The 14,388-nt window shown below is 43.0% G+C and overlaps 1 protein-coding gene and 1 long non-coding RNA gene across 6 annotated transcripts in view; one reads left to right on the forward strand and one right to left on the reverse strand.

Moving 5' to 3' along the window:
* Positions 1-4,917: 4,917 nt before the first annotated feature.
* Positions 4,918-6,906, reverse strand: LOC124227254 (uncharacterized). Its single transcript, XR_006885432.1, has 3 exons — positions 6,738-6,906; positions 6,511-6,587; positions 4,918-5,063 (listed from the first exon to the last, which is right to left on the reverse strand). It is a non-coding gene; the product is annotated as an uncharacterized LOC124227254 (long non-coding RNA).
* A 679-nt stretch (positions 6,907-7,585) lies between these two features.
* Positions 7,586-14,388, forward strand: part of MAPKAPK5 (MAPK activated protein kinase 5) — a 40,824-nt gene continuing 34,021 nt past the window's right edge. For 4 of the 5 annotated variants that reach the window (XM_046641099.1, XM_046641100.1, XM_046641102.1 and 1 more), the window contains exon 1: positions 7,586-7,715. In XM_046641099.1, coding sequence (XP_046497055.1) covers positions 7,680-7,715 — 36 coding nt within the window. In that variant the 5' untranslated portion in view covers positions 7,586-7,679. The remainder of the gene's footprint in view (positions 7,716-14,388) is intronic. The other variant, XM_046641101.1, reaches the window with a different exon arrangement.

A 14,388-nucleotide genomic window follows, 5' to 3' on the forward strand; every position in this document is an offset into this window, starting at 1 on the left:
GCAGGAAAAAAATCGGGGGGGGGGGGAACAGCTGCATGGCTTTCAATCGCTTTTTCATCTCAAATCTTCAAGGGCTCCACTCGGAATGAGAGCTACCCTGAGCACCAGGGGAAAATGAAGCGGACAGGCTTCCCTGGCAATTACTCAAGCAGATTATCCAGTAAGTCAGATCAGGAAACATTTAAGACTAAGAAGTTCGCCGCCCTTGTTCTAAGCACTTAGAAAATTCATCTAGTAGCCTGGGTCTGTTAATAACTTTTAAACAGACTTTTAATTTGCTATTAAATAACTCAGTTTAAAGAGGAAAGATCTTTTTGAGAGTAACGGGGTTATTTAAGCATCATATTGAGTTTTTTTCTTACTAAGGTAAAATTCACATAACATAAAATTGACATTAACCATTTTAAAGTGTATAATTCAGTGGCATTTAGCACATTCACAATGTTGTGCAACTATTGCTTCAATCTAGTTCCAAGACATTTTCATCACCCCAAAAAGAAATTCTCTACCCATTAAGCAGTTACTCCCAATTCCCCTCCCCCCCCAGCCCCTGGCAACTTCTAGCCTGCTTTTTCTCTCTTGGATTTGCCTATTCTGGACATTTCATATAAACGGAATCATACAATATGTGGCCTTTTGTGTCTCACTTCTTTCACTTAGCATAACATTTTCGAGGTTCATCCATGTTGTAGCATGAATCAGTGTTTCACTCCCTGTTATGGTTGAATAATTTTCCATTATATGGCTATACCATATTTCGTCTACCCATTCATCTGTTGATGGACATGTGGGTTGTTTCCACCTGTGGAAACTGTGGCTACTGTGAATAGTGCTGCTGTGAACATTTGTATACAAGTATTTGTTTGACTATCTATTTTCAGTTCTTGGTGGTATATGTCTAGGATGGAATTGCTGGATCATATGGTAATTCTACATTTAACTTTTTTTTTTTTTAGATTTTATTTTTTCCTTCTTCTCCCCAAAGTCCCCCAGTACATAGTTGTACATATTTTTAGTTGTGGGTCCTTCTAGTTGTGGCATATGGGACACCACCTCAGCATGGCTTGATGAGTGGTGCCAGGTCCGTGCCCAGGATCTGAACCTGTGAAACCCTGGGCTGCCAGAGCAGAGGGTGAGAACTTAACCATTCAGCCATGGGCCCAGCCCATACATTTAACTTTTTGAGGAACTGCCAAACTGTTTTCCACAGCAGCCATAATCATTTTACACTCCCACCAGTGTAAAATGGATGAGAATGTATGAGGATTCCAATTTCTCCACATCCTTGCCAACACACTTCCATTTTTGTTTTTTGAATTATGGCAGCATCACATCGCTTTTGCCAAGCAGTGTTACTCATCTGAAACTGCTGATTAAGCACAGTTGTGTGTCAGAGAAAGTGACATTCAGTGACAGGTTGACTGCATGTTCTCATCCATCCACTCCTACTTGTCAGTCATTGAGCCTCTAGAAGTACCTTTTAACCCTTTTTTTCCACTGTGCTCAATCTTAGTAAATGCACCACTGTCCACCAGGTTGCTTGTGCCCTGAGATAACCTGGGAATTATCCACGCCACTTCCTTCCCTTCATCCCTCACATCCAATCCATCACCAACTCCTGCTGATTGCACCTGCAAAATACATCTCAAGTCTGTTCACTTCTCCCCGATTTCTGCTACAATCATCCTAGTCCAAGCCACCATGCCCTCTCATCTGCATGCCTCATCTCCTTTTTTTAACCACCTGTATTAGTTATCTACGGCTACATAACAAATTATTACAAATGCAGCAGCTTAAAACAACGCACAATTATTATCTCACGATTTCTGTGGGTCAGATATCTGGGGCGCCTTTGTTGGGTGCTCATGGTTTCTAACAAAAAGACATCAAGGTGCTGGCCAGTGCTGCAGTCACTTCAAGACTCAACCGGGGGATGATCCACTTCCTAGCTCACTCATGTGGCTACTGGCAGGCCTTAGGGCCTCCCTGGCTGTTGGCTGGAGACATCAGTTCTTAGCCACAGGGACTACTCCACAGGGCAGCTCACAGCTGGCTTCCTTCAGAGCAAGTGAGCGTGAGAGAACGAGCCTAAGACAGAAGTCACAGTCTCTTTGTAACCTAATCCTAGCAGTGATATTCTATCTCTGCTATAGTCTGTTAATTAAAAGCAAGTCACGGGTTCCAGTCCACCTTCAAGGGGTATGGGATATTACACAAAGGTATCACCAGGGGCCATCTTAGAGGCTATCTACTCCAATCTGTCCTCTGGCAGCCAACGATCTGTGTCCTTCCCACATGCAAAGTTGCACTCTCCCCCTCTGAAGGGCTTCAAAACTCGGCCGGCCTGTGACCGAGTGGTTAAGTTCGCATGCTCCACTTCAGTGGCCCAGGGTTTCACTGGTTCAGATCCTGGGCGTGGACATGGCACCACTCGTCAGGCCACGCTGAGGTTGTGTCCCACATGCCACAACTAGAAGGACAACTAAAAATATATAACTATGTCCTGGGGGTATTTGGGGAGAAGCAAGCAGAAAAAAAAGAAAATAAAGATTGGCAACAGTTGTTAGCTCAGGTGCCAATCTTTAAGGGGGAAAAAAACCCTCATCCCAGTAAAGCATCAGCTAGAAGTCCAAAATCGCAAAACTGAATCAAGTCCAGGTGTAGATTAATCCCCTGAGTATAGTTCGTTAAGTACCTTTCCTCAAGTACAGATCCTCTTAATGTGAAGACTTGTGAAAATAAAGAGACAAATGATTTGTCCCCTACACACTCAACAGCAACAGACACTCTTATTCAACAAGGGGGAAGTGAGAGGTACAAAGGAGTCACTGGTCCACGGGAAGGCTGAAACCCAGCTGGGCAAATGTTGGAAGCTCCTAGATTAGTTCTCAAAGCCCGAGAATAATTATCCATGGCTCCCGGCTTCACTCTCTGAGTCATGCTTTTTCATAAAAAGTAGCGTGTTTGCAGCTCAGCAGCATTCTTGGCTGGCTTCCTGCTAGCACTGTGGAGGTCTAAAGGCCTCTCTTTATTCTGTTCTGTCACTTTCTCCTCAGTCCGAGAGGCCAAATATAACTCTTTCAACAACTTTGTGGGTTTCCTGGGAACCTTCTTGGAGTTCACGCCATATCCGCAATCTCCCTGAAAAAGTCTCCTCTGCCTTGGGCTCCTGCTGGAGTGCTGCGGAGCGTGACTTTAAGCTTCCTGGAGGCCTTAACGTTTGACTGAGAGGATCTATGAGACACACCCGAAATCTCTTCAAAGGATCTTTTCCATGACTGAATAGTTTTCTAAAGTATCATCTTTGATCTTCTGAGATCTTAACAAAATATTAGACAGTCATGCCTTCTACTTTAGCTTTAGGCCATGTTATAGACTGAATGTTTGTGTCCCCTCCAAATTCATATGACGAAGCTCTAACCCCCAACGTGATATAGTTGGAAGTGGGGCCTCTGGATGGTAATTAGGTTTAGATGAGGTCATGAGGATGGGGCTGCCATGATGGCATTAGTGTCGTTATAAGAAGAAGGGACCAGAGCTCCGTCTCTCCACGTGTGAGGACACGTTGAGAAGGCCGCTGTCTGCAAGCCAGGAAGAGGGCCTCACGAGGAACTGAGTCTGCCAGCACTGTGATCTTTGACTTCCCCACTTCCAGAACTGTGAGGAATAAACGTCTATTTTTAAGACATCCAGTCTATCTAATGGGTAGAGGCTGGAAGAGTCTGGGGGTACATACTAGAAATACAAATGTTAAGGGCAATTCTGGTGAGGGCTCAGAAAGAAAAAGAGGAGAGTTGGAGAGAAAGCTTCATTTTCTTAGAGAATACATAACCAATCAAGAACAAAATGTTGGTAGAAATATCAACGGCAAGGTCCATTTCGATGAGGTCTTAGAGGGAAATGAGGAACATGTTGGACAACGGAGAAAAGTCGATCCTTGTTATAAAGTGGCAAAGAACTTGGCTGAACTGTGTCCCTAGTGTTTTTGGAAGGTAGAACTTGCGAGCAATGAAATTGGATATTCAGTAGAGGAGATTTTTTTTTTTTTGAGGAATATTAGCCCTGAGCTAACACCTGCCGCCAATCTTCCTCTTTTTTTGCTGAGGAAGACTGGCCCTGAGCTAACATCCGTGCCCATCTTCCTCTACTTTATATGTGGGACGCCTGGCACAGCATGACTTGCCAAGTGCTACCATGTCTGTGCTCGGGATCCCAACTGGCAAACTCCGGGCCACCCAAGCAGAATGTGCGAACTTAGCCGCTGCACCACCGGGCCAGCCCCTCAACAAATATTTATTAAGCATCTGCAGTGAGCTGAGGGTTGAGAATGTGACCAATTATACAGATAAAATTCTTTCCCTTGTGGAGATTATTTACAGTCTAGTTGGGGAGAGAACCCTACAGAATAAAAAACAAATGAATATATAAATAAAAACTGTGATCCGCATCAGGAAGTAAGTTATGAGATAATAGGAATATCTGATTTTGACTGGGACAAGGGTGAGGCATCTTCTTTCTGATAAAATGGTATTTAGAATGTGGTTGAAGAATGTGTAGAACTTAGGCTGTGTGTGTGCTTGGAGGGGAGATAAGTTTCTGAGTAGAGGGAAAGCATATGCAGATAAGATCCAATAAGCTGAGCTGCCAGACTCAGAGTATTTGAGCACTGGGACCTCGTCTCTTCTTCATCTCTGCATTCTATTATGTAGCACAGTGTCTGGCACAGAGAGCCACCTGAGAAATTCTTACTGAATGAACGAATGAATCCAAGGCACCTTTTATTTCCTGTTATGGATAATGTCAATTCACGTCATTTAGAAATTTCCTTCCAAAATTCCCTGCTGGATCACTGTTCTCATTTGTATGAGGTAGCACAGGCAAAACTGCTGTAACAAAAAGACTCAAGTATGTAAAAGCTCAATATAATAATGTAGGTTTATTTTTTTTTTCTCATACATCAGTCCTAGGTATAAGATTAGGTCGATGGGGCCGAGTTCTCCTCCACCCAGGAATCTTCCATCTTGAGGCCTTGCCTTCTCCAGATGCTGGTCATCATCTTTCAGCTGGCAGAGTAAATAAGACCAGCTGTTGACGGATTTTCTGGGCCAAGCCAAGAAACTATGCACATCTCTTCTGCTCACTTTCCACTAGGGAGAGCATAGGCACAGAGCCACATCTACTTTAAGGGGGCTGAGGGATGTACTCTAGGCATATAGCCAACAACGAGGACAACTATATCTGCGCAATATACATCCAATTACTCACTTGACTTATCCTCTGGTATACTGAACAAGAACCTCAAATTAACCTAGATAGAACAGAACTCTGGATTCCCCACCCTCACTCTCATCAATCTTTGATTCACTGAATGGCACCATCATCTATCCAATTGCTTAAATTAAGCCAAACACCTCAAAGTTATTTTATGTATTTATTTTTAAGATTGTATTTTTCCTTTTTCTCCCCAAAGCCCCCTGGTACATAGTTGTATATTTTTAGTTGTGGGTCCTTCTAGTTGTGGCATGTGGGATACAGCCTCAGCATGGCCTGATAAGTGGTGCCATGTCTCTGCCCAGGATCCCAATCGGCGAAACCCTGGGCCACCGAAGCGGAGCACACGAACTTAACCACTCGGCCATGGGGCCAAGCCCCTGGAAGTTATTCTTGATTCATTTCTTATTCTCACCTTCCACACTGAATCCTTCAAGAAGTCCTGTCAATTCTACCTCCAAAACATCATAAATCCATCTACTCTATCTTTACTGCCACTTCTTCGGTTCAAGCACCATATAATCTCTCGTCTGGATTATTTCGATAGCCTCCTAAATGCTCTCCATGTATCCACTCTTGCTTGCCCATATTTCATTCTCTGTACAGCAGAGCGATCTTTTAAAACATAACTTTGATCACATCACTCTTTAGTGATGGCTTAGAATAAAATCCAAAGTTCTTTCCATGTCCCCTAAGGGTGTATATGACACAGCCCCGGCCCAGCTCTCCAACCTCATCCTTTATCACTCTCTCCTACTCACTCTGCTCCAGCTACAGTGATCTTCTTGCTGCTCCTGGAACACATTTAACTTTTTCCACCTTAAGATTTTTGCACTTGCTGTTCCAAATGCCCAGAAATCTCTTCGAATTTCCAACAGACCACTCCTTCTCATTCCTCAGAGGTCTCAGCTTCAATGTTACCTCCTGGGAGACCTGCCCTAATCATCTAATAGAGAAAAATCCCCTCATCCAGTTATTCTCTTACTTCAGCATCCTGTTCATTTTCTTCCTGGCATCTACAAACTCTGTGTTTTTCCCTGTTTATTTTCTGCTTCCCTTTCCCGAAAGTAAGATCCACGAGCAAGTACTGTGTCTTGTTCCTACTGTTTGCCCAGTGTCGAGCAGACCTGGCACACAGTGGTGCTCAAGAAATAAGTGAATGAATGAAGAACCACCAAGAGGTGATCAGCCAAAAGCTCCCGCAAGGTAAGCTGCGGGTGTAGTGTAAGGAGCACAAACCTGGGTTCCGATTCTGCCTTGACCGCTTCTCAGCTGTGCGCAAGTGAGGCGGGCTCTCTGAGCCTCAGTTACCCACTCTGTAAACGGGAGATAAGAACATACTTACCTCTCAGGGCCGAATGCCTGGTAAAGAAAGGAACTACTGGAGGAAAAGACCTTCACATAAAATTAACGCTCCGTATTTATAACTATTAGCGCTACTATTATACACAATTCTGTCCTCTTACCGCAGGACCTCCCCGGGGCCTCAGTTTCCTCCTCTCTATCACGAGTCAACACCCCCGACTCCTCTCCGCAGGTGTTTCTGGCGACAGAAACCTCCTCGTCCACCCGGGGAGGAAAAACGCAGCGAGGACGCTCTCGCAATAGCTCCTCAGTAGGGCGGCGATCTCCAATGGCCCCGCCCCGCCGGGCCCCGCCCCGTTACGTCATCGGCGCGGCGCCAGCGCTGCTGAGGGCCCCGCGGGCCTGTCCTGGGCGTGGCGCACCTTGGGGAGGCCCTGGCGGGCGCCTGCAAATCTCCTGCGTGGTTCGGGGGCGGCGCGGAAACCCCAGCGGACTGCAGTGAGGGGCGCGTGGAGCTGTGGGTGCACGGAGTCGGGCGGCCGGAGGGGCGGCCCGGAGCTCAGGCGGAGCACGGCGCCGGCGGGCGGGCGGCCGGCGGGGCTACCCGGCGCGGGTGTCCCGGCGATGTGTGGCGCTGAAGCGGCAGCGGGAGCAGCAGCGGCGGCAGCGGGCTCGGTTTCGGCTTCGCGGCGGTGCCGGCGGCGGAGACGGAGGCGCAGGCTCCTCCTCAGGACCTGGCGAGCCCGGGCCTAAGCGGCGGCCCCGCGAGGCCCTTGCACAGCGCCCCGGACCGGGGCCCTCCCTGCCTCGCCCTGCCCCGGGAGCCTGCCTCCCCCGCCGGGGATGAGGCCGGGAGGCGGCCGCGCGGGGCCCAACACAAAGGCTCGTCCCCGGGGGCTGCCGCCGCCGCCGCCAGCCTAAAGCCGCCCGCCGAAGCCGAGCCGGCGCCGGGGCCCTCATCCCCGCCGGTCCCCGGGGGCGGCGGCTGCCTGTCTTCCCGAGGCCCAGGGGCCCAAGCGCCGAGCCCCTTCCTCCCTCGGCCGCGGTGGGACCGGGCAGCTGCGCAGCCTCCGCCGCTCCCGGCCGTAGGGACCTCTCGGAGCATGTCTGAGGAGAGCGACATGGAGAAAGCCATCAAGGTAAGGGGGAGATGCCCCCTTCCTCCCCGCTTTGTCCTTGTGGCATTCCTCTCGGCTCCAGCCTCAGAAAGCGGAGAGAACTTCAGTGAGAGATTCCGGCGACTCCCGGGTTTCGGTCTTCCCCGGATTCCGCGGACTGCGTTTCACAGCCCTGGGGCGAAGGGTCTGTGTAGTGCGGGATGTCCGACTCCCTCCGACTTCCCTGGTTAAAGTGGGAGGTGCTTGCGTTTAGCTAGAACGGAAGGTGAGTGGGCTGGAGGTACTTGATGTGAGTGGGACGGAGAGGGCCCTGCTGCTCCACCTTGGATCACTCCCCAAGTGCCGCCAGCACTTGCGTCCGGATGGTGTGCTGCAACAGCACAGGGAGAATTGGACTTTACCCATCGCTCCCCATTTGTTTGAAACCAGCCTCCTGGAAATCTGCAGTTTCAGGAGGTGGTTCACCTTCTTACAAAACTTGTCTTTTGGCAAATAGGTTGTTCTCACTTTTCCGTGTGTTCCCCTTCCCTTTTCCTCTTGCCGCTTCCCTCTCCCAGGCAACGTTGAGTTTATTCAGGGAGAGCTAACTGTGTCCTGTGATTTGCTGCTCTGTTAACCAAAAGAAAAGCAAATATGTGTGTTCTAAAATGACCCAAATAAAATGACAAGTGTTCTAAAACCTGTTTTTTACTCCTTTTTTTTTTTTTTTTTAACCAGGTATACTTTGAGGCGCTAAGGCACTAAGAGCCAGGCAGTTAGCTGTAGCTGGGAAATTAGAGTCTGATGTAAATTGAACACTGAAGCTTGAAGTTTGATATGTGTTTAGTTATCTCGCAGTGTGAAGTCGCCTCGGTGCATTTAAGAATTTAATTTTCCCTTGGGGGACAGGCATCCATTGGCAACTTGGAGTTATTTTCCCATTCAAGACACAATCACTATTATCAGTAACTAATTAAGAACTTACACTTGGGTAGTGAAGTTTATAGAAATCATCAGTCATTCCAAAGAAACTTCACCTTTTAAAGGAGGCATCAAAATATAACATACACATTAAGGAAGATCAAATTTTAAATAATAGAAATAAAAGTTCTAAAATACTGCTGTGATATATCCACTTTTTCCTTTTGGTTTGGATTTTATTGGTGCAGGGTCATGAATTGTTGCCTAAAGTTATATGACTGGGTTGTGAATTAAAGCATATGTGGCAGATTTTTAAATACACGTTTGTGTGCTTTGTGCTAAGTGCCGTCTTAGGCACTAGTGGTGCAAAGCCAGACTCCTAGATGTTCCTGCTGTCATGGAGCTTATATTCTAGTTGGTGGAATTAGGTAATAAACATTCCCAGGTGGTTATAATTAAGTATAAAAAGGGTTGGGACTATTAGTTTAGGAAGGGTAGTCAGGGAAGTCTTCTCTGAGGCGGTGACATTTGTGTAGAGCTCTGAAGAGAATGAGGGAGCAAACCTCCACTGTCTCAGAGAAGAATATTATAGGCAGAGGGAACAGCAAGTACAAAGGCCCTGAGGTAGGTGGAGGTCTTGTGTGATCCAGGAATAGCAAGGTGGCTGGAATGCAGTGGGTCAGTGTAGAATATGTTAGGTAATGGGAAGCCAGAGCACATAGAGCCTTGTAGACCATTGTAAGAACTTTGGCCTTGACCCTGAGCAGCAGGGGAACTCTGGGAAGTTTTGAGCAGAAGAGGGACATAGTTCTAGTGGGCAAATACATGAAAGGGGAGGCAGTGTTAATTAGTAGTTACAATAGTTTCTCTAGGTAGACTAATGGGTTGAAATCTCAGCCATGCCATTCATTAGCTGTGTCCTTAAGTGAGTCACTTCACTTCTCTGTCCTTAAGTGTGCTCATCCACGAAAGGGGTATGAACACACTCCCCAGCTCATAGGATTTTTTTTGAGGATGTAATGAGCAAATATATCTAAATGTGCTACAACAGGACCGAACATTTAGTAAGAGCTCAATGAATATTAGCATGTAGCAAATTAACAGTGGTTTAGAAAGAGTGGTACTTTTCTTCACTTGGTCACTGTTGTCCAACCTAATTTTCTTAAATTTTTTTTTTTTTTTTTTTTGCTTTTCTTCACATGCTTGATAGCTGATTATGAATCTTCCTACTTATTTGGGTGTTTCTCACCAATACAAATTAGAGGAGTTGAAAATATCTGATTTGACAACCAGTACTGACTAGGATGTGCTCCCTTGGAAGCAAGCCGCATCCCATCAAATAAAACTTTTGGTTTGTGGCATTGCGTTGTATTCATTGTTTTGCTTTTTTGAGGCTGTCGCTCAAATGGTGAGAACTGAGATCTCTAGCGTTCAGTTGGAAAAGCTGTTTTCCTGGGCTGTAACCACAGCACTTAACCTTCTGCTGCCTGACTACCTGAGAGTGGGCTGATTGGACTTTCAGATCTCCTCCTGTTACTATTAAAGGTATTAGGATGGGGCCAAGTGACTCCAACCGTAGGCTCTGTCTTCTCATTTCTGTCTCTGCTCCCTTAGCCTCATGACTTCACTATACTCAAAACACTTAGCTAAACCTGGGGAATGAGTATTTGGGATTAAAGATTATTTTACATATTTGTCTTCTATTTTATATGGCAGAGTTTTTAATATTTGATGAACTTAGTGAAAATTCATTTCCTTAGTTGAAAAAAATTATTAAAAATTGCAGTATAATTTACATACCATAAAATTCACCCAATGTAAGTGTATAATTCAATAATTTTTTGTAAATTTATAGAGTTGCGCAACTATCATCACAATCCAGTTTTAGAATATTTCCATCTTGCCTAGAAAGTTCCTTCTGCCTCTTTGTAGTCAGCCTCTACTCCCATTCCCCACCCCAGACAACCACCGATCTGCTTTCTGCCGCTATAGTTTTGCCTTCTCTAGAAATTCCAGATTACAGAAGTTGTATAACATGCAGTGTTCTGTGTTTGGGTTCTTTAACGTATCATACTACTTTTGGGATTCATCCGTGTTAGTACATGCATCAGTAGTTCATTCCTTTTTGTTATTGAGTAATCTTTTTATTGTCTATCCATCCCCAGTTGGTGGACATTTAGAATGTTTCCAGTTTTTAGCTATTATGAATAAAATGATAAATAAAATTTGTTCATACAAGTTTTTGTGTGAATATAAAGTTTAATTTCTTTTGGGCAAATACCTAGGTGTGGCATTACTGGGTAGTGTGGTAAGTTTATGTTCAACTTTTTAAGAAACTGCGAAACTTTTCCAAAGTGGCTTTACCATTATTCGTTCCCACCAGTAGTGTTTGAGGGTTCTCGTTTTTGTTTTTTTACCCTCCTCGCAAATATTTGGTATTGTCAGCCTTTCTATCTTAGCCATTCTACTGGTTGTGTAGTGGTATCTCACTGCAGTTTTAATTTGCATTTCCCTAATGACTAATGCCTTTGGGCATCTTTTCATGTGCTTATTTGCCATTCCTGTATCTTTTCTGGTGAAGTAGCTATTAAAATCTTTTGCCCATTTTAAAATAGGGTTGTCTTATTGAGTTGTAAGAGTTCTTTATATACTCTGAGTAAAAGAACTAATTCTAGTGATCTTGAGCATCTTTTCATGTGCTTCTTTGCCCTTTGTGTATTTTTTTCTGGTGAACTGTATAAAAATCTTTTGCCCATTTTTAAATTGAGTTGTTTGTCTTATTATTGAGTTGTAGGAGTTCTTTGTAAACTCTGAATAAAAGTCATTTATCAGGTATATGATCTACAAATTTTTTTCCCAGTCTATGGGTTATCTTTTTTAATGGTGTCTTTTGAAAAGCAAAAGGTTTTAATTTTGATGAAGTCATTTATCAAATTTTTTTCTTTTATGGATTGTGCTTATGGTGTCCGAGCTAAGAAATCTTTGTCTAATCTAAAAGGTCACAAGATTTTTCTCCTGTGTTTCTTCCAGAGGTGTTATAGTTTTAGTACTTTCATTTAGGTCTAATGTGCATTTTGAGTTAACTTTTGTGTTTGGTATGACGTAAAGGTCCAAGGTTTTGTTCGTTTGTCTTTACTGTGGATATCCAGTTGTTCCAGGACCATTTGTTCCAAACACTGTCTTTTGTCCATTGAATTACTTTGGTACCTTTCTTGAAAATCAGTTGATCGTAAGTGTGCGAGTTTATTTCTGGATTCTCTCTTATGTTCCATTGATCAATATGACTGTCCTTATGCCAGTACCACACTGATTTGATTACTGAAGCTTTATAGTAATTTTCAAATTGGATAGTGTGAGAACCAACTTGGTTCTTCTTTTTCAAAATTAAGTTGGCCATTAAGTTGGAGAAATTTTTGTATTTCCCAATACATTTTAGAATAAGCTTATCAATTTCTACAAAAAAGTGTGCTGAGAATTTGACCAATTCCATTGAATCTATGGGTCAATTTGGGAACAATTTGCCATCTTAATATTATCTTCTAATCCATGAACGTGGTGTACCTCTCCATTTCTTTAGGGCTTCTCTCATTTCTCTTAGCAATGTGTTTGTAGTTTTTGGTGTACAGATCTTGCACTTCTTTTGATAAATTTCTAAATATTTTATTTTTGATGCCATTAAGAATGGAATTTTTGTTTTCTTAATTTCAAGTTTTTGGATTGTTTCTTGCTAGTGTATAGAAATACAGTTGATTTCTGTATTCTAATTTTGTATTCTGCATCTTTACTACATTTGCTTATTCTAGTTTTTTTTGTAGGTTCTTTAGGATTTTCTGCATATAAAAATCCTGTCTTCAGCAAATACAGTTTTACTCATTCCTTTACAGTATGTGTGCTTTTAATTTCTTTTTCTTGCCTTATTCCATGGGTAGAGCCTCAGGTATGGTGTTGAATGAACGTGGCAAAAGTGGACATGTTTCCTTGTTCCTGATCTCAAAGGGAAAGCATTTAAATACTTACCACTAAGTTTTTTTGTGGATAATCTCTGTCAAATTGAGGAGTTTCCTTCCATTCCTTGTTTGCTGAGAGTTTTTTTAATCAGGAATAGGTGTTAAGTTTTTGTTAAATGTTTTTTCTGCATCTGTTGAGTTGATCGAGTGGTGTTTGTTCTTTATTCTTAATGTGATATACAGATCTTCCTCATCTTACAGTAGGGTTACATCCCAATAAATCCTTCATAAGTTGAAAATATTGTAAGTTGAAAATGCATTTAACACACCTAACCTACTGAACATCATAGCTTAACCTAGCCTACCTTAAACATGCTCAGAACACAGACATTAGCCTACAGTTGAGCAAAAGTATCTAACACGAAGCCTGTTTTCTAATAAAGTGTTGAATATCTCATGTAATTTATTGAATATTGTACTGAAAGTGAAAAACAGAATGGTTGTGTGGGTACAGAAGAGTTGTAAGTGTATCATTTTACCCTTGTGATTGCATAGCTGACTGGGGGCTGTGGCTTGCTGCTGCTGCCCAGCATCACAAGAGAGTATTGTACCGCATATCACTAGCCTAGGAAAAGATCAAAATTCAAAATTTGAAGTATGGTTTCTACTGAATGCATATTGTTTTTGCACCATTGTAAAGTTGAAAAGTCTTAAGTTGAACCATGGTAAGTTGGGGACCGTCTGTATAGTTAATTGATTTTCAGATAGTAAACCAATCTTGCGTTCTTGTTATAAGCCGCACTTAATCTGATGTAAAATCATTCTTATATGTTTCTGTATTCAGTTTGCTAATAATTTTGTTAAGGATTTTGCATCAGTATTCATGAGCGATATAGGTCTGTAGTTTTCTTGTGATGCCCTTGTCTAGCTTTGGTATAATGGTACTACTGGCTTTATAGAATGAGTTGGGAAGTATACCCTCTTCTGTTTCCTGGAAGAACTTGTAGAGGATTGGTATTATTTTGTTAAATCAATCGTTCTCAGTAGGTAGTGATTTTCGCCTCTCATGAGACATTTGGCAGTGTTTGGAGAAATTTTTGGTTGTCAATACTGGTAGAGGATGTTTCTGGCATCTAGTGGGTATAGGACAGGAATGCGGCTGAACATCTTACCAAAGCACAGGACAACCTTACAACAAAGAACTGACTGGTTCAAAATGTCAGTGATGCTGAGGTTGAGAAACTCTGCTTTAAATATTTGGTAGAATTCACTGCAGAAGCCATGTGGGCCTAGACTTTGCTTTGTGGGAAGATTTTCGTTTATCAACTCAGTTTCTTTACTTGTTATAGATCTGTTCAGATTTTCTATTTCTTCTTGAGTCAGTTTTGGTAATTTATGTCTTTCTAGGCATTTGTCCGTATCATCCAGTAGCCTAATTTGTTGGCAGAAAGTTGTTTATGGCATTCCCTTATACTCAGTGCTTTGATTCCTCTAAGGTCAATTGTGATGTCACTTCTTTCATTTCTAAGATTAATAATTTGTATTTTTTCTCTTTCTCAGTTGAGCTTTCAAAGAATCAACTTTTGGTTTTCATTGATTTTTCTCTATTTTCTGTTTTCTATTTTACTGATTCTGCACTAGTTTTTATTAATTCTTTTTCTGCTTGCTTTGGGTGTAGTTTGTTCTTTCTTTAGTTTTTAAAGGTAGAAGCTTAGGTTATTGATTTGTGATCTTCCTTTCTTGTGTAGGCTTTTATAGCTATAAGTTTCTATCCAAACACTGCTTTAGCTACATCTCCTAAATTTTGGCGTATTGTGTTTTCATTTTCATTCAGATCAAAATATTTT

This window comes from Equus quagga, chromosome 15, assembly GCF_021613505.1.
Source record: "Equus quagga isolate Etosha38 chromosome 15, UCLA_HA_Equagga_1.0, whole genome shotgun sequence".
Lineage (NCBI taxonomy): Eukaryota > Metazoa > Chordata > Mammalia > Perissodactyla > Equidae > Equus > Equus quagga.